General features: G+C 37.5%; 1 protein-coding gene across 1 annotated transcript in view; it reads right to left on the bottom strand.

Annotated features, from left to right (window-relative positions):
* Nucleotides 1-25,465, bottom strand: part of PCLO (piccolo presynaptic cytomatrix protein) — a 356,197-nt gene that overhangs the window by 107,398 nt on the left and 223,334 nt on the right. The window contains exon 10 of the mRNA XM_069850050.1: nucleotides 7,575-7,700. Coding sequence (XP_069706151.1) covers nucleotides 7,575-7,700 — 126 coding nt within the window. The remainder of the gene's footprint in view (nucleotides 1-7,574; nucleotides 7,701-25,465) is intronic.

Genomic DNA, 25,465 nt, shown 5'->3' with positions numbered 1-25,465 from the left:
ACCTCTGTGCCCACAGAGCTGTCTCTGCACTCTAAATTTTTCCTTTCAGCAAGGGCCAAATCAGAAAAGCCACAGCTTCCTCCTTGTCACCCCTGCCAGTGTGTACTGGGAATACAGAAATACGAAGTACACTTGCCTCTTCTAACAAATCTGCATGGATTTGATTTTAATAGTTACACAGTATTAAGTGGTTAATGTCTGGACTTGCAACCACGTCTCTGATGTAAGAATGGACAGACCGTATTAAAAATAATGAAAGAAGGAACTAAACTCTTTTATAGTGACAAATAAACCTTAATACTACTCAAAGTGGCAGAATATAGCCAGAACTGTCCAAGAAAAGTAAGCAGGGAATGACTGGGACAACATGGACAGGTGACATCTGTCAGTATCAGAGAGAGAAAATCAAAGCACCTATGATGAGTATGATCCCTGAGGACAGTGGAGAGCTGTATAGTCCTAGTGGGAGCCACTCCTTCCAAGAAGCACTGAGACTTTCTTCCTAACAAGAATTATTCTTCAAATTCTGGAATAATAATGAAAGCAATGTCTCTGATAATTATTAATTTTATAGCTCCACATAAGCATTTTACAATAGCTAGCATGTTTTCTAAAGCAATCTTAGTAGAATGTTATTGAAACCTAGTTATAACACCAATGACACTTTTACCAGTGATCTTCCACAACTTCTGTTTTAAACAAACTGATGATTGTTTTTAGCCTGACCTTTCTGCATGCTCTCTGCAGAAAAATCTGTAACTTGTGTATACAAAATTCCAGATCTTTACTGGTCCTAATATGAATTAATTTAATGCCTCTTTCTCATAGCTTTAAAAAAATTATAAGTGCCCTATAAGTTTTCTCTTATTTTCTGCTTTAGATCACATTAAAAAATGTTGAAATCCCAGTCTATACAGCTACTCTTCTACTTCCTAGGTCCAAGCTACCTCTCATAGCTATTTTTAGTGTTTATTTTTATTGCAGGAAAATTAAATATACAGCAGTTAAAATTCTAGGCAGAAACACTACAAATTCATATTACTTGCTTTGTCTCATTAAAACAGATAATCTAGGTATCCAAGAAGTTTTCTGATGAAGTATCCTTGCAAAAATCCAGTTGTTTCACTCTGCCACCATAAAATTAAACTAAATCTCCATAAAGCAGATGCCCTATTTTGTGAATCAGGGAAAAGTACTGTTTCCTAAGTGTGTTTCAACTGCCTCAAACAGGTAGAGTAAATAAAGTTGTGGACAGTGTTACCGTAACCAGAAGTCACAGATTTCCATGTCACATGTCCATACTGCAACTCAATCTTCCGCCATTTCTGCCTGTAAGCCCCACTCAGGCGATGAAACAATTCTCATTCCTTTTTCTGATTCGGCTTTCCTTTCTCTTTTCCTCATCAAAGGGCCAAACTGAACTCTCAGTACAACTCATCTCCTTTCCATATTAAGACCGGAGTTGAGATCGCTATCAGTGGGATTGCATATGAAATAGCTAAAACAGAGTGAGAAAACTTTCTTCCTTCCTTGCTTCGTTCTATCAGATAAATTATTTGCAACATCTAAGTCAGATGCTTTCTACTATATTTTTATAGTAGACTTTCCTTTTAAAAAAATAGTTTCTTAAAACTTAGTAATTTTCTTAGATGCTGAATGCCCACTGCCACACTTAGCAAGAATCACACTGTACATTTATTAATTATTACTTATTTGAAAGAACTTTGAGGCAGAACATATAAGTATATGGATGAGCGGACCACAACTAAGCAAGTGAAGATTTACAGCTGATAGGGGGCATTTAGGGGTTTGTTTAGGTTAAATCTTTTCTAAAGAGCTTTAGGGCAAAGCTTTCAATTGAGCTATGGCAGTGATTGTTATTTTGAGCACACTTCTTTCCATAAAGTCATTTTTTGCGGGGGCAGATAAACCTGAGCCTGTAACCTATGAGATATGTTGAGACCAAGGTCTCCTCTCTTCTAACCCCCCAGAATAATCATGGACAGGACAATAAATGACCAAGAGTAATGCTCAGCAAACAGGATAAAGTTAATTCTTTGTTTTCTCCGATGCAGTAATAGATTAAAGCAGTCAAACTGCAAAATGGAAATGCAGGATGGGAACACTGTTTCTGTTCATTTAAGACTTGATCCAAAGTATTTTCAGATTTTTTCTTTCCTTTATTGTGTTCCTGTCAATTTATTCTCATCATTTTTACAGCTTCAACATGCTATCTACGTTCTGCTAGGAATGTAATTACCAGAGGGACTCAAGAAGGGATGTTTGCTCTCCACTGTTCCTAGCTTCATGGGGACTGGAAAATCTCTTTTCACTGTGATGCTCCAATCAATGTTTCTAATTTTAGCTGGCTAAACAGCGAACAGCACTCACTACAGTCTTATTAAACTCAGGAAAACCAGCCTACCGCACTTCCAACCAATAGATGACCAAGATCACACTGTTCCACTTGAACCCACCTATAACACGGGGATAAGAAGTAAGAGTGGCAAGAGGAGTAGGGGGAAGGATAATGATTTATTGTTTCTGTTCTGGTTTTCCAACTATTTTTGTCCCATAACCATTCCAGCCACATTCCATTTTCCAAGCAATATCCAAAACATGTCTATGATATTACAAGAGATAGTTTTGGTAACGTAGACAGCCATTACACATGCCGTGCCTTCACAAAAGACCTTCTGACAGTGTGTCTGGTCTTGTTATTCAGAACTTGGTGCTATCCAAATTGGCCCAAAAGTGCTTCAAACAAGCTGAATTAAAAAATATTCTTAACATTTTCTTTCTGCTCCTTTCACGATCTGGTCAATAATCCAGTGGCATGCCCCACTGAGAGGACCTAAATCAAGTGTTTCCAATGCTAGTAAATAATATGAATTAAGATGACAAGGACTTAAAAACTTGGAAAGTTACGACTGAAAATTTATGATCTGAAAGTATATGAAGGAATGTTCCTGAGACATGGCTAAGGTGAAACAGCTTCTGGAAGTTGGCACTTTGACCTGGAGGAGGAAGAAAGCTGCCTATAATCAAAGAAGTTATTGCCCAGAACCCAGGGAGTACTTTGCAGAATAAACAGTGAACTTTGCACCGAAGGTGTTCTTACAAAAGGAAATTGTGACACTTGAATATGCAAGAATATGTAAGACTCTCTATAGAAGAAGGTAAAGACTGAATAAATATGGATAAGAGGAATGGAAAGACTTCAATTTTATTTCCTGAAGGCATCTTAATGTTCTGAGATTGCACAGTTTTCTAAAGATGAAAGAGGGCTCTGACATTCTCAATAAGGATTCACTCATTCAAAATACTGTCCCGAGGGAAACTAGCCATGTGGCCTGGACAACTTCCAGCACAGTTAGAGGCAACCAACCAATCTGGAAAACTGATCATCTGCATCTTAGCAGTTGAATCTAAATCTAAAAGTTATTGAGTACATTTATGAACTCGTGGTCAATCTTCAGACTTTCATGCTTGAGGTTTTACCTACTCTTGGTACTGGCCATTAGGCTGCAAGTGGCTCTTCTTAGAGGACCTTTCATGGCGCTTTGAAGAGCAATGTTTCTTGCAACCTGAGGGGAATTATTATTCATCTAGATCAAAACAAGTACCTAAGGACTAGTCAGAGGAGAGGGGTAGGGCACTATTAACTACCATAGAACTCTCAAATGGCAGAGCATTTTCTCTTCTTTGATGTACTTAACAACTTTAACAGGGTGGCATTATCTTTCATTGTCTGTACACGCATCAGGAATTTTTTTATAGTATTACTGGAACAGCTTCAGGATAGGAAAACTTAAAATATACCTGTATGATGAATATTTTATTAAATTATAAAATGCAAAATTAAACTGAATTTAATCGAATAGCATGCCTTTTTGCTAGCATGGACTGTTTACATAGTAAAATTCTACAGTAAAGGTCTGTGACTCATAAGGTAGGTGGCATCCTCCTGTGTTATGCTAGAAACATTATATTATTATATATGCTTATATGCTATAAAGCATATTATATATGCTTTATATATAAAAATCTGATCAGTGTCATGGTTTCTGTTGAGTGGAGCATCAGCAAATGCAGTAGGATCGCCACAAATCAAGTTCACTATTAGCTTTTAGACCATGCATCTTCCCTAGAATTGCCATGAGGCTGGAAGTCAGGGAATCTTTTCATCCTGTGAATGTCAGCTGACTTAAGCATTGCAACACAGTATGTCTTGCCGATTGAAAGCATGGAACAAGGACAGCCATGGTTCATCAGTTCCCAGGTCCTCTAGTCAGACTACTGAAGTGATACAATGAGAAAATTTGAATGCCAAGGGCATCCAGTAAATTTACAGCAGGTGGTAACAAACATTATTACTTTATTTCTGCTCGTTACTCTAGGTTCTTCTGTTTCTGAAAAGTGCTGGTAGAATAAAATGCCATACACACAGTAGATTTATCAGGTGGAATATAACCAAAATGTTTCTGTCAACACAAGAGGGAGCACAGAAATGTCTGTCAAACTGACACAGTCCCTGCACTTGATGAGCTCAATGGAATGAGTCTTCCACCTCCAGTTTTTATAATGCCAGGGAGCGATGAATCAGAGATATTTTTGACATCTAAAAGCAATTTAAGGTGAGAGAATCAAGAAAGCTGGTATTTGCTAGTCAGAACTATAAATAAACTTTTCAGCACTAAGACCCATCCAAAGCTGTTTAAATAGGGCAAAATTTTATGGATTGCTATTCCCTAAGGAAAGGAACGCTATCTGTTTTAAAGTGTGTCATTTCTCCATAGATGCAGCAATGCAGACAGCCAGTAGAAATTTGCCTTCCTTCATAACCAAAGTAAATCTCTCCTTGTTCCTTTACACTATTGATAGGAATCTCAGACCTGACTCAGTGTTTTCTATTTTCAGAATCAGAGGAAGTAATTAAGTTGGTGGGAGTGTTTTTGCAGTGAATCATATTCTTAGAAAGGCTATTGATTGAAGATGCTAGCTTGCAGTGGCATTAGTATATGTTTAGCTGATGACTATCTATATACTCTAATTTGAAGTGGCGTAGCATTTAGTAGAAAAAATGACTCATGATCATTAAACAAATTATTAATATACGATTGTCATGCACAAATAATGACATATAAAGTTCTCCGTATGTGATGTGAAAGACGGCAAATAACTTGGAACGTAAATAAAGGGTAGCCTCTCTTTTCAGACACAAGAATATCAGCAGTATTGATAACATTAGCAGTTTGGCTGCATTTAGAGAGATCAATATGAGAATGATTGAAGATCTCACTGGATTTTAGCACTTCTGAAGAGTAGAGATTAAATGTACATCAGCTGTATTTCCACTAAAGCAAAAAACCAAAAGAAACAGTGAAATAGCCATATATTCTTTGTTGATCTAAGATAGCCATCTAAAATTACATAAAACCAAAATAGATATAAAAGCAAGATTTAAAAGGTAAATGACAGTAAGTGGAAGTGTTTGGCTTGTATGGTACATTCTGCAGAAAACGTTTTTTCTCTCTTACAGAACATTTAACACATCAGTAGTAAAACACACTTTGGGACATTGTGTGGACAAATTTTACAGATTAGAAGTACAGTGATTTTAATGGAGTTGATTTATGTAACATACCGAAGTCTAGGCAACTTTTATAAAGGCCAGATCCTGATCATATGACAGGAGAATGAAACAAAGGAATAAATATTTTACTGTCCTGCAAATATTTCCATAAAATATGAATAAACCTTCAAAATACATCACATCAACAGACAGAAAAGCAAACTGCCAGGTCTGAACTTCTCTTGTAGCTATTTTAAATCCAAGATGTTCTTGATCACTGCTAAAATATACCTATATGGTGAGTGAAGAACTTCTTTAAACCTCAATTTCCAAAAAAGTTCCTGAGAAGAGAAACCAAAAGACTGGAGGTAATTCCAGGCAGTAATTGCTCCTCCTCTTTCTGGAAATGTCTAGTTTCTGGGAAATATTCAATAATCACATCCTCTTCTTCACCTGCTTGGTACTGAAACAATGCACGTGTCATCTAGCACAGTTATGAAAGACCTACTTCTTTTGAATTGAGGGCTCCAAAACAAATACTTACTTCAAAACGCAATGAATTAAGACCAAATCTGTTATTGTTCATGTGCAATAAATGACACTACACTAACATCTGATGAGTGAAATACTACTCATCAAATATGAATGGCAGAATTAACTCTTATGGTGAGAAAAGGGAAGATTTTTTTTTTGATAGATGTTTTCTTACTTTACTTAAACTTAAAATTGACACCAGTGTATGTGCACCTTTTTACAAATTATTTTAAACAACTGAGAAATAAGCCACCAAGGACGTAAAAAGCATCAGCGAAAACACAAATGATGGTGACATTGTTTTATAATACCCACAACATACTTAAACTATTCTTTATGGATACATTTTGAATCAATTTATTCAGCTTTTTTATCTGCAAAGTAATTTTAATTTAGTTGTGACTTTTGTTGCATAGTTGCTATTCAGAAAACTTATGTAAATTGAATTCTGGCTGGGAGAATTATTCCTACTTATCTCCTTTCTTTTGTTATTTTTTTCTGGATATCTGTTTTTATTAAAGAAATAAAAACAATTAGTTGAGTTAATTAAAAATATATTTTACAGTTTTGTCCATGGATAAACTGGCCTTTGAGGTGGATATAGATATTTGTATGAAAAGAAAGGAAATATAAAATAGTTATACAGAGAAGGGATAATTTATGTCATTATAGATAGAAATACATTGTAATAAGACAGACTTTTCACATTTGCAGTAATTCTAGAAAAATTAATGATAACTAAATCAAATTAATTTCACCAAGCTTTAGTTGCCTGAAAATGATGTGCAGTATAATGCAGTCTACTTAAAGTGAATTAAATGAGGAAGACACTCTCCATTCTTGAAACAGAGGTCTACGGTAGATGAAATCACTTGTCCACCTGTTGATGAATATTTTCTCTGTTGCTTGTTGAGGCAGGTTGGATGACTGTTTTAAACTGGAATACTGAACTTAGTTCCAATAAATTCACACAAGTCTGACTTTAGATAATGTCAAAAAATGTTAGAGCGTGTAACAGAGAGAGAAATGAATCTGTGATACATTTTACCTGGGTAACTAAGAAATGTAAGTAATCCAAAACGTAGGTACCTAAGTGATCAAACCAGGTCAAAGATCTTCAAAATGACATGTCCATGACATATGATGAAATATGTCCATGATACACAGTTGGATCTAGCCATTCTGGTTTACCCCCAGTACAGACAGTATGCTGGCATATATTACTGATGACACAGCATAGCAGTGTTCATTATGACAATCTTTTCTGGCTACAGAAGTATTAAATGACCTTTGATTAGTTCTTTTCTGCTTTAAGAATCATGGAGGTTTAGAGGGGCTCTCAGATGCCCCTCACTCCTTGCAGAAGATTACATCTCTTGTGCAAGAGAAAATGTATTATACAAATAATTCTACCAAACTCTCAACATTCCCATGGTTCTGTTTTTTTATAATACATTTTTCTTACCCTCTATCAGCTTCCCGGTCTGCTCCGCGTTGCCCCCAGGCAAGATCTTGGCAATGTAAGCTCCAATTTCCCCACTGCTTCCTGGAATTTCTTTCCCACCTACAACTCTGATTCCCAGTCCATTGCCTACGATCAAAAGATAAAGAAAACTTTAAATAGAGATGAAGCAATGAATAATTCACTGGAAAGAAAGAAAGAGAACAAGTCTTCTGAGGTTACTAAATGATGTCACCAATAACTTCAGAATATGGTTGGAAGATTAAGGTTAGCTGCAGTCCCATCTGCCACTTTCCCAAAGACTTAATTTTGGGTAGGAGCTTTTCAGTGAAGGAAAAGATCTTCTTGAGTAACTACTGTATGACTAGCATCACATAAATAACTGATTCTCTAAAAATTACTTTGAAGCCAATCTTACCTTCTTCTGATAGCCTTACTGTACTGCAAAGTGACTATATGCATGGCAGACCTACTTCAAGCAAACCATAATTTGCAGTATTAATTGAATTGCATTAAATTGCTAGAAATCCACATGAAGTGTGGATTCAAAGGATAGCTTTACCATACCTAAAACATGAATACAATTTATCTGAAAAATTATAGTAGCTGAGCTTTTAGAATCACATAAGTATGGAGACAGACAGAGATCACTGAGTTCCAGCAGCAAAGCATGTACATTTACATAAACCTGTATTTGGCAGATGCTATTATTTTTCTTAAATATTTGCTTTTAACTGACATCTTTTACAACATGTTTGTACAAATTATTGGAATGGAAAAAGCAGTCTGTGTAACGCATCATTAAATCTAATGTGTTTTCTCCTTTTTAAAAAAATTTAGAAGTTGAAAACATTTTGATCACTCTGATTATTTTAGCTGGAGAGAAACAGATCACTAATCTCCCTTATCCACAGAACAATGAGAGTGAAAATAAAAGCTTAAAAAGTAGTCTTACAAAGCTAATCTTATGCATTGCCAATTTTTCATGTTATCTTGCTTTTTAAAAACAAATACTTCCCATGCAACAAAACCAAATTCCTTCCTTGAAGAAAAAGTAAATATCATATGAGATGATTCACACTTTGATGTGAATGTAAAGGCTGATTTTCCGAGCTTTATTGTAATGGCTAAGTAATTAAACTTCAATTTATTGATTTAAGAAGCCAAACCTGCTGAGTGATTAGACTACGCAGCTATTGGAAGCTCGGCTACTTTTAAGACTTTACACATGGGGATGTAAAGTAATGCAAATATAATGTAAAAAAATGTAAATCTTTTTAAACTCCTTTTTGGACCTGACAAGTGAACTGTTGTCTGTCTTTCTTTTAATAGAAAATTAAAAATTGGAAAAGTATAAATATTTCAGCCTGAGGGCAATCTTATAAACTAAAAATGTAGAAGGACCAATGTAATTAACATAAACTAACACCACCTAAATACCTAAGCTATTTACAGGCATAGGGAATATAATTAAATTTTTGCTACGAGGTATATCCAACATAGTAGTTAACATTCCTTTAATTATAAGCCTGGTATAAATGCTAATTGATTAACTAAACATATTACTGTTTGGCTTGTTTCTGACACAAATGATTTGATACATAGAAAAGATGTTGTGTTTTAAATAATAGTTATCAGCACTTTGGGGCTATGCTATGGGAAATTTTAAAGATTACTTCTGTTGGGCAGTAATTTTTCAGTGTAATTGCAACAAACTGCATAGATATTTTAAATGAATTACCTTATTTCAGTGACAAAATTTATCTTTAGCTCTGGTAAAAATTATTTTTTGTGACTTGACAGGGAAAGCAAATCCATCAATCTAAGGATGGGTCTAAAAGTTCTCTACTGAGGTTGAAAAATGTAGCCTTCAAAAACATGAGCACTTCATTGCATACAGTAAATGCACACCCCAACAAAAGCATTTAACTTTTAGTCCATCCTTAAGACTTGGAAATTAATGTGGGCTGTTCTGCACATTTATCAGAGGACTGCTGATCAAACACAGTTGAAAGACTCATTAACGTGCTACAGATCTGAGGCTCACAACTGGGATCTATTAAGTTCAGCAAATCCAGTCAACTATTATTAGTGCACAACATGCATAAACAAGCACACAATAACTTGCTCTTAACTCACACAGCAAATATATGGACTTCCTATTGGTAGAATTGTATGTTTTTCAGCACATAGGGGAGTGAGTCTACAGGATCAGAGTTCTCTCGTGATATACTATATTAGTATCTCTACATCTGATAGCTAAATTATAATAGAATGACAAAGGTTGTTTGTCATATAAAAGGTTGTACAAGACACTTGATTTCAGGGGCAATTCTGTGGGTAACTATGCCAGATACCTTTGAAAATCATGGCTGATATTCATTCTGATTTTGCAAATCTAAAATGTTTGTATTACTAGTAATAAAATCAATTTATTTTCCATGATAACATATAAAGAATTTTCTTGTCAGACACTTTGAAAAGGCTTATCATTTTATATCTGCAAGTTTTAGAGTCAAATGTATGACTGACATTATGTATTACACAAGCATACTTGCTAAGGGACAGCCATGGGACTGAGGTGTGTGTGTTTTTATACATGTTTTTGTTGCTGGACAAATCAGGGAATAATTCATTTAATTTAGCTTGTTTGTATTAATTTAGAAAATTACTTTTCATTATTCGTATGTTGCAAAGACAACACTAGAAGAAATATTTTAGCTTAAATTACTAAACAATCAATTCCTGGAAGTCAGAATGAATGAGTTACTTTTTGCCCAGTGAGCCTTAAGTGCTCTGTTCTGGCTGACAAAGAAATATTTCTTGAATGTCAATGTATTTTCTCATGCAAAGATCATATTTGAAATCTGTTTAGACTATATGTACTGAAAATATTGAGCTTGTTACTTCTGTTTGCAATGACATTGGCCAATTTATCATCTTGAATGAAGATGGTTTAAAAATGTCATCAATAGCATGCTTTCTCAGATCTCTTTTTCCCTTGTTTTTTTTATTTATTTTTTAAATATTTGAGTTTTAATTTCCATCTCTCAGACCATTTTGATGCAACCTGAAATTCATCTTTCAATTTTAGATTTTGAGATTAATGAACTAACGTTTTCTTCTTTAGAAGACACAGGACTAGTTAACCATCAGAAGGAAAATCATGATGCGTTGAATGAGAGAGAGAGGGCACCTTTCTGAACTCTGAGGATTGATTTCTATGCAAAATATCTTCAGGAAAATGTCTCTTCAAAGGGAATTTCACACATTTAAGATCTAATAATTTTTAGCATGCTTCAAAGCCAGAAGACTACTAATTAATTGCAACTGCTTTTACTGATCTCCCAAGGGTGTGATCCTACTCTCCTACTTAAGATTAGCCTTAAGATTCAGCATACTATGAAAAAAAGCCCCCGACAATCCAAACCCCCAAAAGCCCAATGCTGAACTTGAACAACATAGGTCATGCAGCTAAATCTCTTTTATACTTTGATAAACGAACAAATATGGATACTAATTTATTATAGTTAGCTTGTGAGTCAATGATTCAAAAAATTGCCCAAAACTTAGAAACTTTATGTCATCTGCCTAGTGGGTGAAGGGAAGGCCATGGATGTAATTTTTTTGGATTTTAGCAAGGCTTTTGATATTGCTTTTCACAACACACTTCCAGACACATTGTCCAGCTATGGGATGAGTAGAGCTCAAAGTGTTGCGAATGGGGCTTCATTTGGCTGGTGACTGGTCACCAGTGGTGTCCTTCAGCGTTCTAGGACAAGTTCTGTTCAATTGATCATCTTGAGTGCCATTACATGCCACATGCAGGGCAATGAGGTGATGAGGCCCAGTCAGCATGAATTCCTGCTTAACTAATATAAACCCCATTCTATCACAACGTGACCTACTTAGTAGATTAGCGAAAGGCTGCATATGTTGTCTATCTAGACTTTAGTATAGCCTTTAACACCATTTCTCACACCATTCTTCAGGAGAAACTGGCTGCTCATAGCTTGGAGGACATATGCTTTGCTGGGTAAAAAATGGTTGGATGGCTGGGTCCAAAGTTTTGTGGTGAATGGAGTTAAATTCAGTTGGTGGCTCATCACAAGTGGTATTGTCCAGGGTTCAATGCTGGTGCCAGTTCGGTTTAATACCTTTATGGATGATCTGGATGAAGGGATGGAGTGCTCCTTCAGTTTGTAGATGACACCAACTTGGGTGAGAGTGTTGATCTGCTTGAGGGAAGGAAGGCTTTACAAGCAGATCTAGACAGCCTAGATCGATGGGCTGAGGTCAGCTGTATGGGGTTCAACAGGGCTAATTGTCAGTCCTGCACTTGGAAAGCTGCCCAGTAAAAAAATTTCTATGGATATTGGCCGATAGCTGTCTGAATATGAGCCAGAAGTGCACCCAGGTAGTCAGAGAGGCCAATATCATCCTGGTTTGTATGAGAAGCAGTGTGACCAGCAGGAGCAGAGAAGTGATTTTCCCCCTGTACCCAACACTGGTGAAACAACACTTTGAATTCTGTGTTCAGTTTTAGGCCCTTCACTATGAGAAAGACATTGAGTTGCTGGGGTGCATACAAATACGGGCAACAAAGCTGGGGAAGGGTCTGGAGCACAAGTCTTATGAGAAGCAGCTGAGATAACTGCGGTTTTGTTTGGTCTGGAGAAAAGGAGAATGAAGGGAGACTTTATCACTTTCCACAACTACCTGAAAGGAGGTTGTAGTCAGGTGGGTGCTGGCCTTTTCTCTGCTAGGTTAATGGCTAGAATTGATGATGTTTTCCAACCTAAATGATTATAGAATTCTAAATGATTCTATCATTCAATGAGTTAGCAATGTGCCCTGGAAGCAAAGAGGACAATCTGCATCCTGGGGTGCATCAAACACAGCATGATCAGCCAGTGAAAACTGGTGATTATCCCCCTCTGTTCAGCTTTAGTACAGCCTCACCTTGAGTATAGTGTGCAGTTCTGGGACTCACAATTCAAGAACGATGGTGAGGTTGAATGCATCCAGAGGAGGACAACAAAGCTGGTGAAAGAGCTGGAAAGAATGTCCCATGAGTAATATCTAAGGACTTTGTGTTTGTCTAGTTTGGAGCAAAAGAAGCTGTGGGGCAATCTCATTGCTCTCTACAGCTTCTTGAGGTGGGGAAGCAGAGAAGGAAATGTGGAGTGCACACACACACACACACACGCACACTCCACTTTAACTAAAGCAGCAGCAGTTTGGTTTAGGCTCCAGAGGAGGGAAAGTCCTGCCCACAGCTGGCCTGAGAACTCCACTAAGAAACTCACAAGGAGCAGAACACAATGAACACTGATAAGGAGCCTTGTCCATATCTCAACTGCTTTCATCCCATAAATATGACAGCTTAAGTGAGCCTGCTTTGAGTTCTCCCTGCTGGGCAGCGTGGCTACATAGTAATGATCTCTCCTTGCACTGGGATGCCTCTCAAGGGTGCTCCTTGATGCAATAAAATCTTTTACCAATGACAGATTGCTGGTGAAACCCACTTGTATCCTCCCTGGACTGCAGAAGGACTGCAGAACCAGGTGATTTTCCTCTTAAACAGGGATTATCTGTTTAGCCTAAATAAGTGACATTTTAAGTAGAATAAATCATTTAGAGTTAGAACGTTGTGTGATTTGCTTAGCTTTCTTAGCAGGAGGAGCAAGACTTGCTCTGAAGCACTAGACCATAAGCTGGGAATTTCCAATTAAAAACTTTCCCAGAATGCATAACAGGTTTAGGTAAAAGACGGCTTCCAGAATCAATGAAAAACAGGAAAATAAAGAGGCTTCAAAGGTTCAGATCATCAACAACAGCTCCATTAAGATAAGGTTACAACTTGTCTGAAAGACAGAGAAGGAATTCCATAATGAACAAGAAGACCCCAGACACAAATATTACCACAGGACCAAACCATTCCATAAGGAGGTGGGTAAGTGTTCTGTAAGGTTATAATTGCCAAGGGATTTCTTGTCAGCCCCTGTCTGGGGAGTCGAACTCTCTCCCCAGAGTTGACCATGTTGCTATATCCCTCTATTAAATTGTTGATTTCATAAAAGCAGATGCCTGAGAGTCTTCTTCGTGAAACCTCAGATTTGAACTCCAGAGCAAACACTCACTGGATGCCCAGACAGGAATATGAGTTTGGAATAAGCATTATGATACTTCGAAATCTTAGATAAGCTACATAGGGGATTGGGTGAGCACATACAATGCTTTCCTTATAAGCATATATAATTCTTTAGCTATAAACACATATACACAGGTCTTCCCTCGTATATTTCTTCCCTGCAGTAAGTAATAGTGTGATCTTATCGTTAAACTCTATTGTTGTACTTTTATTTAAATATGAATTTTATCAAAAAAACTAGATGCATTCATGACAGTCCAATTAGACTTATTTATGCTGAACTTGCGTAGCTTAATGTGTCTCAGATCACTATGAAATCTTATCCTCTTCTGTATTTTATTGTGTCACAGTAGCAACGCAGCAGAAGAACTATAATTTATTTTGCTGGAGTAAGCTGACCATAACCTGAGCTCTGCAATTAAAATTGGGTCTTTTTTCTCCATTATGAAGAGAATAGAGATCAGATTGCTGTCAAGCTGTTGCTGTTGCTCTGGTCACAGAGTACTTCATGAAATCTTATCTTCTTTTTACTACTTTGCTGAGCAGCTCCACGATGGCCATTAGAACATAAACAACCTAGATTTCCTGAAACTATTGCAGCATTTAAGCAGTGACTAGATTTAGCTTTCCAAATAAAATGTCAATAACACTTTTTATAATTACAGGTTAAAAAAAAAAGAAGAAAAAGAGCAGGGAAACACTGAGTAATTTAGATCACATCAAGATTTTGCTGGAGCTGGTAGTCTTGCCTTTACACAAAGTTGAAAATTAAGTTCCCGGGGATGTTTTCTTTTATAAAGTAAATAGAATTCTAGCACAAAACACAGACACTGACATTATCTAGTTATTAGGTAAGTCCCATCAGGAGCAACAACTTCAATGCAGGCATAAGAATGCATGCATGTGACCCAGAAGTTCTGTGCAAACACTGTTCATGTGCTAAATAAGTATTTCCTCTGGGCTAATTTTTCAAAGTATGACAGCATTTTTCTGTCTAATTAGATGAGTAAAGACAGTAAAGAAGCAATTAAAATGCATAGCAGATTATCAGTAATCACACATGAGTTTGTGCAAATTGACAAAGGAAATTGTAAGTATGAGCAGCAGTAGCAATTTGACTCTTGTCACAGTTAGCTATAGAGCTACACGAATTTTTAATAGACTTTCCATTGAATGAATTTTTGAGAAAGATAATAAAACCCACTAATGGTTTGTATTTCTAAACCAACAGGGGCATAACCTTCAAGATAGCGGTTGAAAATCAGTGTTTATTCTGGTTTTGGAAAACCATGGTCATCTTACCACCTTTGGATATTATGTCCTTTGGAGTTGAAACTATACACAACTAAAATGGGGAAAATTGAAATTGGCTTAATCTGCAACATGCAGATTTGGGCTACAACACAAGTCCAAGTACTTTGAAAATGAAAATATCTTTGAAACTCAAAATAAAGATTAAATATTGTATTTTATACCCATGAGCCAATGCACAGACATATCAACGATGGAAGAAAAAAACACAAGCCTAAATATGGTTTTCATCACTTTCTAACAATACTTTCAAAATCAATATTTAAACCCAGGGGCTCACTTATAGCAAGGAAATATAAAGATGACCTTTTCTGGGGACAAGGTTCGATGTTTGCAATTAGAAAAAGCATTAAGATAAAGAATGGAAATGAAACAATAAGCATGAAATATTTTGCAATGTGCCAAAATACTATGCTAAAACCAGGAGAACTTATAAATCAAATCAAACAATATGAAATCTTCCAAGTCTATCTGGCTGTAAAAAATGACAGAACATACTTTACTCTTGTGTTCATTTGTTAGACATTATCTCCTCATTCCTCCTCCAGCCTTATCTAGACCAGACATATGCTAGGGTGTGGGTAGGCCTTTATCTGCTGGAACATTTTTACACTACATTCTGTTGTCTGTATGATACAGAACTGTCAGCCACAAAAAAAAAAAAAAACATCAATGACTTCCCTTTGGACTTAGAAGTCCCGTGAAGAAATGAAAGCTATTTATTTAGATACCACATCTGTGACAAAGCAATCTGAAAAGCCTGGAGAATGGATAGAAAAGAAACATGACAGAGCGAACAAAACCAAGGTAGATCAAGTACTTGGAAAGTTGCATGAAAAGTAATGGGTGTAATAAAATCCAGGCTAAATTTTTATTTGCTTTATTGTTCCTATACAATTCTGTGGAAGACACGACATGATGATCCATATAAAATCTTGGTTGTCTGGATAGTTACAACATTTTCAGTATTGCATTTGGGAGAATTGTTTTGCAGCTGTCTAATAGAAATTAACTTAAATGAAGTTGTTTCCTAGAAACATGATTAAGATTACTCAGTTATTCCTCTTCTTGGCTATTGGCAATTAAAGCATACATGAGGTCAAACCCTATGCTGATGGAATTCAGATATATTCCAGTAAGTTTAACAGAAGGGTGTTAATTTGTGTCAGATGCACATCTGCTTCATGCTGATTTGCACACTGGTTATCATTCTGAAAGATCACAAATCATTCTACAAATCAGAATCTTGGAGCACTTATATCTACTTGAAAACAAGATACATGTCTTTTCTTTTTGAATGATCTGTCACATATAATCTATGGTGTCATCTACAGCAGACTGTAACTTAAAAATCTATAAAAAACCTGTAGGCACTGAGATTGATCTCTGTTTATGTTTACTGATAGACACCAATGGCTCAATAGACTGACACAGACTCAATAGTGACTGACAGCTGAACTTCATTGTTTAAAATGTCGGTTTTGAACTCTCCCATCCATTTCAGCTTTGGTATTTAAGAAACAGCAGCAGAATTAACCATGAAGGTAATTACACCTGCTTAAAATATTGTCCAGGGTACTGTGTACACTTGTCCAGCATACAGTTACAGAAGGAAGCAAGAAACTCATTCCTCTCCTTCATTTTGCATTGCTTGGCCAGTAATCATGCTACAGACATTTGGGGAGCACAAAGGCTGTATCTATCATAAATTCTTTTTATGAAGCTGGTAAACTGGAGGACAGGAGTAAGAGGAAATGGAAACATGATGGGGTGACCATGTTAGTGGATGCAGGAAAAGCGATGGATGTAATCTATTTGGACTTCTGTAAAGCCTTTGTCATTGTCCCCCACAACATCCTTCTCTCTAAGTTGGAGAGATATGGATTTGATAGTTTGACTGTTCAGTGGAAAGGAAATTAGTTGGAGGGTCACATTCAGAGAGTAGTCGTCGATATCTTGATGTCCAGATGGAGATCTGTGACAAGTGCTGTCCCTCAGCGGTCCCTACTGGGACCAGTGCTGTTTAATACTTTCATTGATGGTAAATACAGTGAGATCAAGTGCACCTTCAGCAAGTCTGCAATGACACCAAGCTGAGTGGTGCAGTTGTCACACTGTCAGGACAGGATGTCATCCAGAGGGGCCTGGACAAGCTGGAGAAGTGGGTCTGTGTGAACCTCATGAGATTCAATAAGGCTGAGTGCAAGGTCCCACACCTGGGTTAGAGCAATCTACAGTTTCAATACAGGACGTGATTGAGAGCAGCCCTGCAGAGAAGGACTTGGGGGTTCTGTTTGATGCAAAGCTTGACATGAGCCAGCAATGCATGCTCTCAGCCCAGAAGGCCAATAGTATCCTGGGCTGCATCAAAAGAAGCGTGGCCAGCAGGCTGAGGGAAGTGATTCTCCCCATCTACTCCACTCTCATGAGGCCCCTCCTGGAGTGCTGTGCCCAGTCTGGAATCCCCAACATAAGATGGATATGGAACTGTTGGAATGAGTCCAGAGGAGAGCCAAGAAGATGATCAGAGAGCTGGAGCCCCTCTGCTATGAGGACAGGCTGAGAGGGTCTGGGTTGTTCAGCCTGGAGAAGAGAAGGTTCTGGGGCAACCTTCCAGTACCCGAAGGGGGCCTGCAAGAAAGCTGAGGAGGGACTTTTTACAAGGGCATGTAGTGACAGAACAGAGGGGAATGGTTTAAATTGGAAGGGACAAGGTTTAGATTAGACATTAGGAAGAAATTCTCCACAGTGAGGGTGGTGAGACACTGGAACAGGTTGCCCGTGGAAGTTGTGGCTGCCCACTCCTTGGAAACGTTCAAGGCCAGGTTGCATGAGGCTTTGAGCAGCCTGGTCTAGTGGGAGGTGTCCCTGCCCATGGTAAGGGGAGTGGAACTGGTTGATTTTTAAGGTCCCTTTTAATCCAGAATATTCTGTGTTTCTAAATACAAGCTACTGCACTCTATCACTTCCTCTGGGACAGGAGACACCACAGGAGTGTACACATCATGAGGAACATCGATGGCTCTTGATCAACATTTTGAGGCATTTGTAGGAAAGATGATACTGTGCTTAACAGCCACTCTATAAAGGCTCTGCACACCAGAATATTCCTTTCAAAGGGAAACCATAGGAATATCTCATCCAAATGATTCTCCTGCACAAAGAAAACAACTGATACAGTGTTGCATGGCTACCTGTCATGAAGGGGGAAGAACTTCATAGAATGATAGAATCACAGAATAACCAGGTTGGAAGAGACCCACCGGATCATCGAGTCCAACCATTCCTATCCAACACTAAACCATGCCCCTCAGCACCTCGTCCACCCGTGCCTTAAACACCTCCAGGGAAGGTGACTCAACCACCTCCCTGGGCAGCCTGTTCCAGTGCCCAATGACCCTTTCTGTGAAAAATTTTTTCCTAATGTCCAGCCTAAATCTCCCCTGGTGGAGCTTGAGGCCATTCCCTCTTGTCCTGTCCCCTGTCACTTGGGAGAAGAGGCCAGGGCCCTCCTCTCTACAACCTCCTTTCAGGTAATTGTAAAAAAATACCATTCTTCTAAAAAAGTAACACTTGCAATCATTTAAGTCTTTGTAAAAAACTGAACTTTCTGTTCTCAAAGAGAAAGATTATATCTGCTTTTGGTGCATAATTTATTCAAAGCATTGTAATATTCATTTAAAAATATACAAAAAGAGTGAAATAATTGTAGTTCCTGTGTTGTTAAACTTCAAATTAACTTTTGACTCATTGCCTGGAAAAGATCCTATGCCGGCAATAGAACAGACAGAAGCATATGGTTTATTCTCAGAACACATATCACAGAGCAGCTGTTCAAAGTGTCTCCTGGAAGGATCTTGTGGCTATTGGACAGTTCATTTCTTACTACCATTCAGTCTGTGGATACAGGCTAGCTTTTTGTTTGGAAATCGTTAACTGTCTTCTAGGACACATGTTAAGACCTCTGGTCCATTACATATATTCTTTTCCTGATGACATCAGTCACTACTGAATGAGGTTAGTAACTGTATCCAATCATCTCTCATATAAGTTGGGTTTAAGTTCATGTCCTTAAGTAATGAAGTGCCTTACTTCTGTTGTGCCCAGCTTAGGCTTGTAATAAAGTAATAATTTTTTTTTAAAAAAAAGTAGTAACATAGATAGAGATAAAAACATAGAAACATGACATAAAACATAGAAAAGAAACTTTTCCACAATTTAAAGTTTTGACAAAATTATTTTTAGTTATTTTCTTTTTCTTTTAAAGAACAGGCATAAATCTCACTTAATATGTCACATCTTATTTGTAATGTACTCATTTTATGTTTCACAGAAAATGATTATTTCTTTTAATAACTTGACTACTGCAAAAGAAGGAAAGAGCACATGACTTTAGTGTATAGTGATTTACCTGCCAGCTTGTTGTTTGTTGAAATTAATCCTTCAAAATGCAGGGGCAGGTGTGTGACAGGGATAAAGGTAATTTATTTACCTGCATACCTTTTTCCTTTAAACATTGCAGTCTTCAATTCTCTATGAAGACAATGATATGATATTTTTTTTTCTATCCATTAGAAGAAGCTGTCAAATGATGGAATTTTTCAGTCTCTCTCTTCTGTGAAACGGGTATATCCTCAAGCCAATGACTATTGCTGTCCAAGACATCAAAAAGCAGCAAAACAAAACCTTTTTCTATAGAAAACAAAAATGCAGTTTCTGATCTGACACTTAAACTAGCACTTCGTTTAATATATCTTAAACTTTTGCCTCCCTGAACTGTATTTCATTAAGAAAAATGTGTATTGTAAGGAATATGGAGGGCTGATTCCTTTTTTTGGTGTGGGGAGGAAATTAATACAATTTTCTTGGTGCTTATCCTCAGAGAGCTTTGGCTTCATCAGCCTCAACTGTCTAATGTCAAACTCACTCCCTTTCCTGACAAAAAGACTTTTTAGGAAGAAGAATACATTCTATCAAATTAGTTTAGAAACTTTGGCTGACAACTCTCCTTCCCCAGTTTCTATTTACTGAAGTAAAACAGCAAGCAAACATGCAATTATTGAGTGCGTGTTACCCATCAACAATATTAGTGAAACGAATTCAGAAACACAGAAAACAAAAAAAGCAGAGGTTTCACTTGAATCTGCAGTTCAGTTATCTTGGTGATATGAGACAACCCACAAGGAAAATTTTCTCTGTGTTAGTGACCTGCAGAATCAGAACATCTTAACCTTAATCATCCTGCATCCAGATTGCCTGGGAGTGTATACTTATTGCAATTCAAAGACCTGTACAAATCTATGATTAGGTAAACAGTGAAATGAAGGCAATCATTCTCAAAATGTTCCAGCATCCTGCTCTGGAAATTGCATCCAACTGCAGTAGGCACTTGTTCCTTGGTGATGAGGAGCAATGTTGTCCTTTAGAATCATAGAATCATAGAATCATAGAATCACCAGGTTGGAAGAGGCCCACCGGATCATCGAGTCCAACCACTCCTATCAAACACTAAACCATGCCCCTCAGCACCTCATCCACCCGTGCCTTAAACACCTCCAGGGAAGGTGAATCAACCATCTCCCTGGGCAGCCTGTTCCAGTGCCCAATGACCCTTTCTGTGAAGAATTTTTTCCTAATGTCCAGCCTAAATCTCCCCTGGTGGAGCTTGAGGCCATTCCCTCTTGTCCTGTCCCCTGTCACTTGGGAGAAGAGGCCAGCACCCTCCTCTCTACAACCTCCTTTCAGGTAGTTATAGAGAGCAATGAGGTCTCCCCTCAGCCTCCTCTTCTCCAGGCTAAACAACCCCAGCTCTCTCAGAGACAAGTCGTCTACTGTTCTTTTGATTGTTCTGTAACATCTTTGTACATAAACCATATTTGTCCATCTCAAGTAATTTAAGATCTTTATAAGACAAAAATCTTCTAAGTTAGTCACCTCATGATCCTTTTATAATCAATAGAGGAATATAGCCATATCCAAAAGGTGATTTTTGTAAACTATTCCCTCCTCTAGTAAACTGCTATTTGTAACTGCCTCATTCTAGGGTAAGTATTAAATCTGTGCATTTTTTTTGCTACCTAGAATGGAGAGAAGGGAACACAGGTCTTCATTTCCCTCTGAGAGTCGTTAAGACAATTTATGCCTCACCTGAGAAATGAAACCTTGGATTGACATTTCTGCATTAACTTTTTCTAATATCCTTGACAAGTTGTCTCACTAATGATAAGCATCCCTGAATGTCTCATCTTCTAGTCCTTCATGAGAAAGTGCTGACCTGAATTACTTATCTCCAGAACAGAGAGATTTCTGGTTTGGCTTCTGTGAATCTCATTCTTATGTTCTTGCTTTCCTCTTAGCTTTCCACAGGAACCTAGGGACTTGAGTTAACTGTTGCAGTGCAGTCTATTTCTGCAGCCTTTTCTGCATGAAAGCTGCGAAAATAAATTGGACCTTTATAACCACTAGACACAGTGCCCTCTTAATTACCTCTGTTCATCTTAAGATTTTATTAGGCATCCCTCAACAGATGTTCATATACGGAAAAATGCATACACAACTAAGCTGCCAAAAAGGGTCCATGGAAAGTATTTTCAAGGCATAAACATGCTAGTGCTGTTCAAATTATGTTAATTTGGAGAAAAGGCACATAAACATGGAATATGTGATCTGTATCTCTACAAACTGTTTCTAACAAACGGAAAAAAATGATTGTGGTCTTTATTTTTATTTAAAAAACACTGAACATTATTAAGTTCTTTCTAAGATTGCTATTAAGATACAAAGAAGACATATCTCCATCCCTTTATTTCCTTTCCTGGTATAACTTATTGCCCTATGACTTCACTGGAAAACCTCCGCTGTTTACTGGCAGCTCTGTCTATTTCTGTTTATGGGTTTTTACTTTCTGCGCCATGTCTTTAATAAGGAGAAAGTGTTTAAGGGAATAATGGCTATTAATTAGGGATGAAATCCTTCCCCAGTGACAAGTGAGTGTTAGAGGATGGTATTGGGATTTTGTGCAAAGTATTATCTCAGTTCTTCACAACATTAAACCAAAGAAACAGGATAGCAATATTTTAAGAAAAGTGTTTGAAGATGAGAGGTGGGTTACACTTCTCATCCTTTGACTACTGTATCACTTTCAACACTGACTGCAACTGTACTTAACATGTTTTTTAATTGATTAGTAATCACATATTCACTGCAGTTTTGTTTTGTTTTATTTTGTTTTGTTTTGGTTTGGTTTTTTTACAGTATTTTGCTGTAAGAACTCCATTTGCTGAACTTGCAAGTGAAACCCCCCTAAATATATAGGGTTATAAATTTAGAGATAAGGCAGTGAGGTCTTGCTACATGACAACTCTTCTAATTTTGTTCCTCTTGCTCAGAATAAGTAGTCCGTGAGCTGGCATGCTGCAGAAATTTAGTGTTGTGTGCAGGAATTAATAATCCTTATGGAGAGTATGAGGCATCTCTGACGTTTGTGCAGCGTTACAGCTACCCTGTCATCCTCTTAACAGCTTCACTGACATCACTGTTAAAGTGAAGATTAAGGGTACAGATTTCTGCCCACAGTCTAATCCTGTTCTTTACTCTACTATGAAGTTCACAGCTTTTTCTGAACTGCTTCTCTGCCTTTTATTTTTTCATCAGAATTGAAAAGGATGTTATACAAGATTTTGCTTCCTGGAAACACAGAATATGTACCTTTGGAAAGGGAAGAATTACTTGTGACTCAGCCTAAGTGAGGCAAAGCAGCAAAAATTACCTGTGACTTAAATGCATTTGTCATACCTCTAGATGTACTGAGATGTGTCTGCCTTGTTGAGTTTTCACTCAGTGTGCCTAAAGAGCTTTCCAATCAGGAATTGCACAACGTAAGTTTTAATCTTTGCAACATTTCCAAGGGCATTGCCAGTGCTTTGATTACCTTCAATAACCACGTCCTCTCTTTACTTTTTCAAATATAACTACATGTTCAAAACAGAAGAAAAAATGCTGGCTGTATAAAACGGTGCTTATGCTGCTATGCTAAATGGTGCGAACGGAATCAGGGATTCTCAGTGAAAACAAATAGAGAGATTCTGGAGCATTAAACACTGCAACATCATCATTCACTGATCGCTGCCATCATTGCTTTGGCAACTCATCATAATCATGATGCTAAGTTTTTTTTTAATGCAAACTATTAATCAAACTTAGCAGAGAAAATGATTGGCAATTCCTTCTTATCTATCAGCATTGTCTGAGAAGAGCTACGAGTTCTAGATGATGGCTTACTCTATAGAAACAAGAATCTGAGAGAGAGGCCAGCTAGCAAGTATACATTTATTTTTCATTTAGAGCTACTGTTCCCTTGCCATCATAATTTTGGTCCTATTGCTTGTTCCTTAAAACCTCACTCACATGTTAAAATTTGCCATTAAAGTTTTTGTGTGCAAAATTATACCAGATTATATAACAGGCAGCAAAGGCATCTGTAACTCAGAGCCAGTTTTCATTAATCAAGAAAGCAAACAATCAGAATGCACGTTCACCTAACATGTAGTCATACAGCCTGAATTTTGAATTATTTGGGAATAATCTCCTTATTGATATTCATAATGTGAGAATTCCTGGATCCATAATCAGGCAGAAACCTCCACTATGGTAATTATGTGATGAAGTCTATGGAACTCAAATTATAATGGTGATATTAGGATGAAATTCAAGCTTGCCCCATAGTTATAGCTGTGGTATAGCTGGGTGCTGGGGCTGACCCACCACAGAGACTCATTACTGCCCAGGCTGAGACAGGAATTCCCTAGTGAGATGAGGTGGTGGGCTGAGCCATTGGCCAACTTCCTATCAAAACAATCTGATCAACAGTTACAGAAATTCTTTCAGTGGGGGTTGTGGACAATTGTGGACTGTTTGGGAGATTTCCCATGTAGCTGCTACTGTGTATACACCAGTTATGATGCACTATTTTTATACTTAAGATGTGTTTATTATTTCCATAAAAGGAGAACCTGTCAGTCTCGGGCATCTCTCCAGGCAGCTCCTGCTGCTGAACTGACCAAATTTCACCTCAATCATTTAAATCATCAGTAGAAACTGGTCTTGGATGTGCAGAAATGACCACACAGAACGGGCTATTGTACATAGCTAAGGCAGGGTTTGTTTGGTAAATACTGTTAAGATTATTGGAAACAATGGACCGTGGGCCAGCTGGCTTGTAAGAGTCCAGTAATACAACATTCCAAGGATCCTCATCCAGTGCAGCTGAAGATGCTGCTGCAAGGGCAGTTGCAACAGAGACTCTCATCACCACCCACACAGCAATGGGCTGTTCTCTTGGAGAGATTTGAGTCCCCATGTGAGTTTATTGAGAGTTTCTGGGATTTTTAGCATACACTCTTCTTGTGCCTATGCAACAATTAGAAGGCAGACAGTCAAATAAAATTATTCAACACCTCAGTTTAGTACTTTTGATAAGAAAGAGAGGTGGAAGGTGAAAGGGAGAGCATTAGAAGGAGAGGAAGAGAAGAAACAAATAAACAAAGAGAAAGAAACCAGCCAGCCAAACAATCAACCATAGCATCCAGATTAACAACCAACGGTCTTGTAGACATATAACTGTGGTGATATAAGAGTATATATTGTTTAATTTACCAGTATTTTAAGCAACATTTTCTGCATAATATATTTCTAGGCCAGTCTCTAGTTAATAGTGACTGTCTGGTTAATAAACAAATATAACTGCTATTAGTTTGCAGATAATGGTTAATCAAACTAGTGTTTTAAAAAAATTAATAAAACCCATGTGTGTGGCTCTGGGAGGGGCCCCATGGAAAGCTTAAGGCTGAGCAGAAACACTACTCATTTAAAAAGAGCTTCTGTGTACTTTAATCCTTCAAGCACTGAGAAGAGGAGGAAGGATAGTATGAAGTCAAAGAGTTATGGTTACCTCACAGATGTAAAAAATACAACAATTTCTTATGGCTCAAGGTACCCTGTTGGTAACCTATTCCACCTTTAGCTTTTTTTCTGTACAATTTGCATTTCAACCTTTTCATATTTTCAGGGAAATCTATATGTCCATCACATAGAATTGAATTTGTGCAGGTGTTCATGATTGTATCTGTACTAAAACACAAAAGTATGACCACAGCTGAGAGAGAGACATAGCTCTTAGCTATGAGACAAAGCTAAGAGACATAATTAAGCTTTCTTACTCCAATCATAATTTAGGTACAATAGAGCACAGGTACAGCAGCAAGCAATCCTAATGTGGGCTATGAAGTCTTAGCAATTTCCTGAGTGAATATTTGATCCTGTGTGATCTCAAGATGTGAGGGGCATTAGTAAATGGGAAATCAATAATTACACCTTGGTTTTCCAGTCATTGCTTACAAGGCATTTACCCTGGTGCACAGCATGTTGATGT

Source organism: Phaenicophaeus curvirostris, chromosome 1 (assembly GCF_032191515.1).
Source record: "Phaenicophaeus curvirostris isolate KB17595 chromosome 1, BPBGC_Pcur_1.0, whole genome shotgun sequence".
Lineage (NCBI taxonomy): Eukaryota > Metazoa > Chordata > Aves > Cuculiformes > Cuculidae > Phaenicophaeus > Phaenicophaeus curvirostris.
This window is presented reverse-complemented; position numbering and strand designations above follow the sequence as displayed.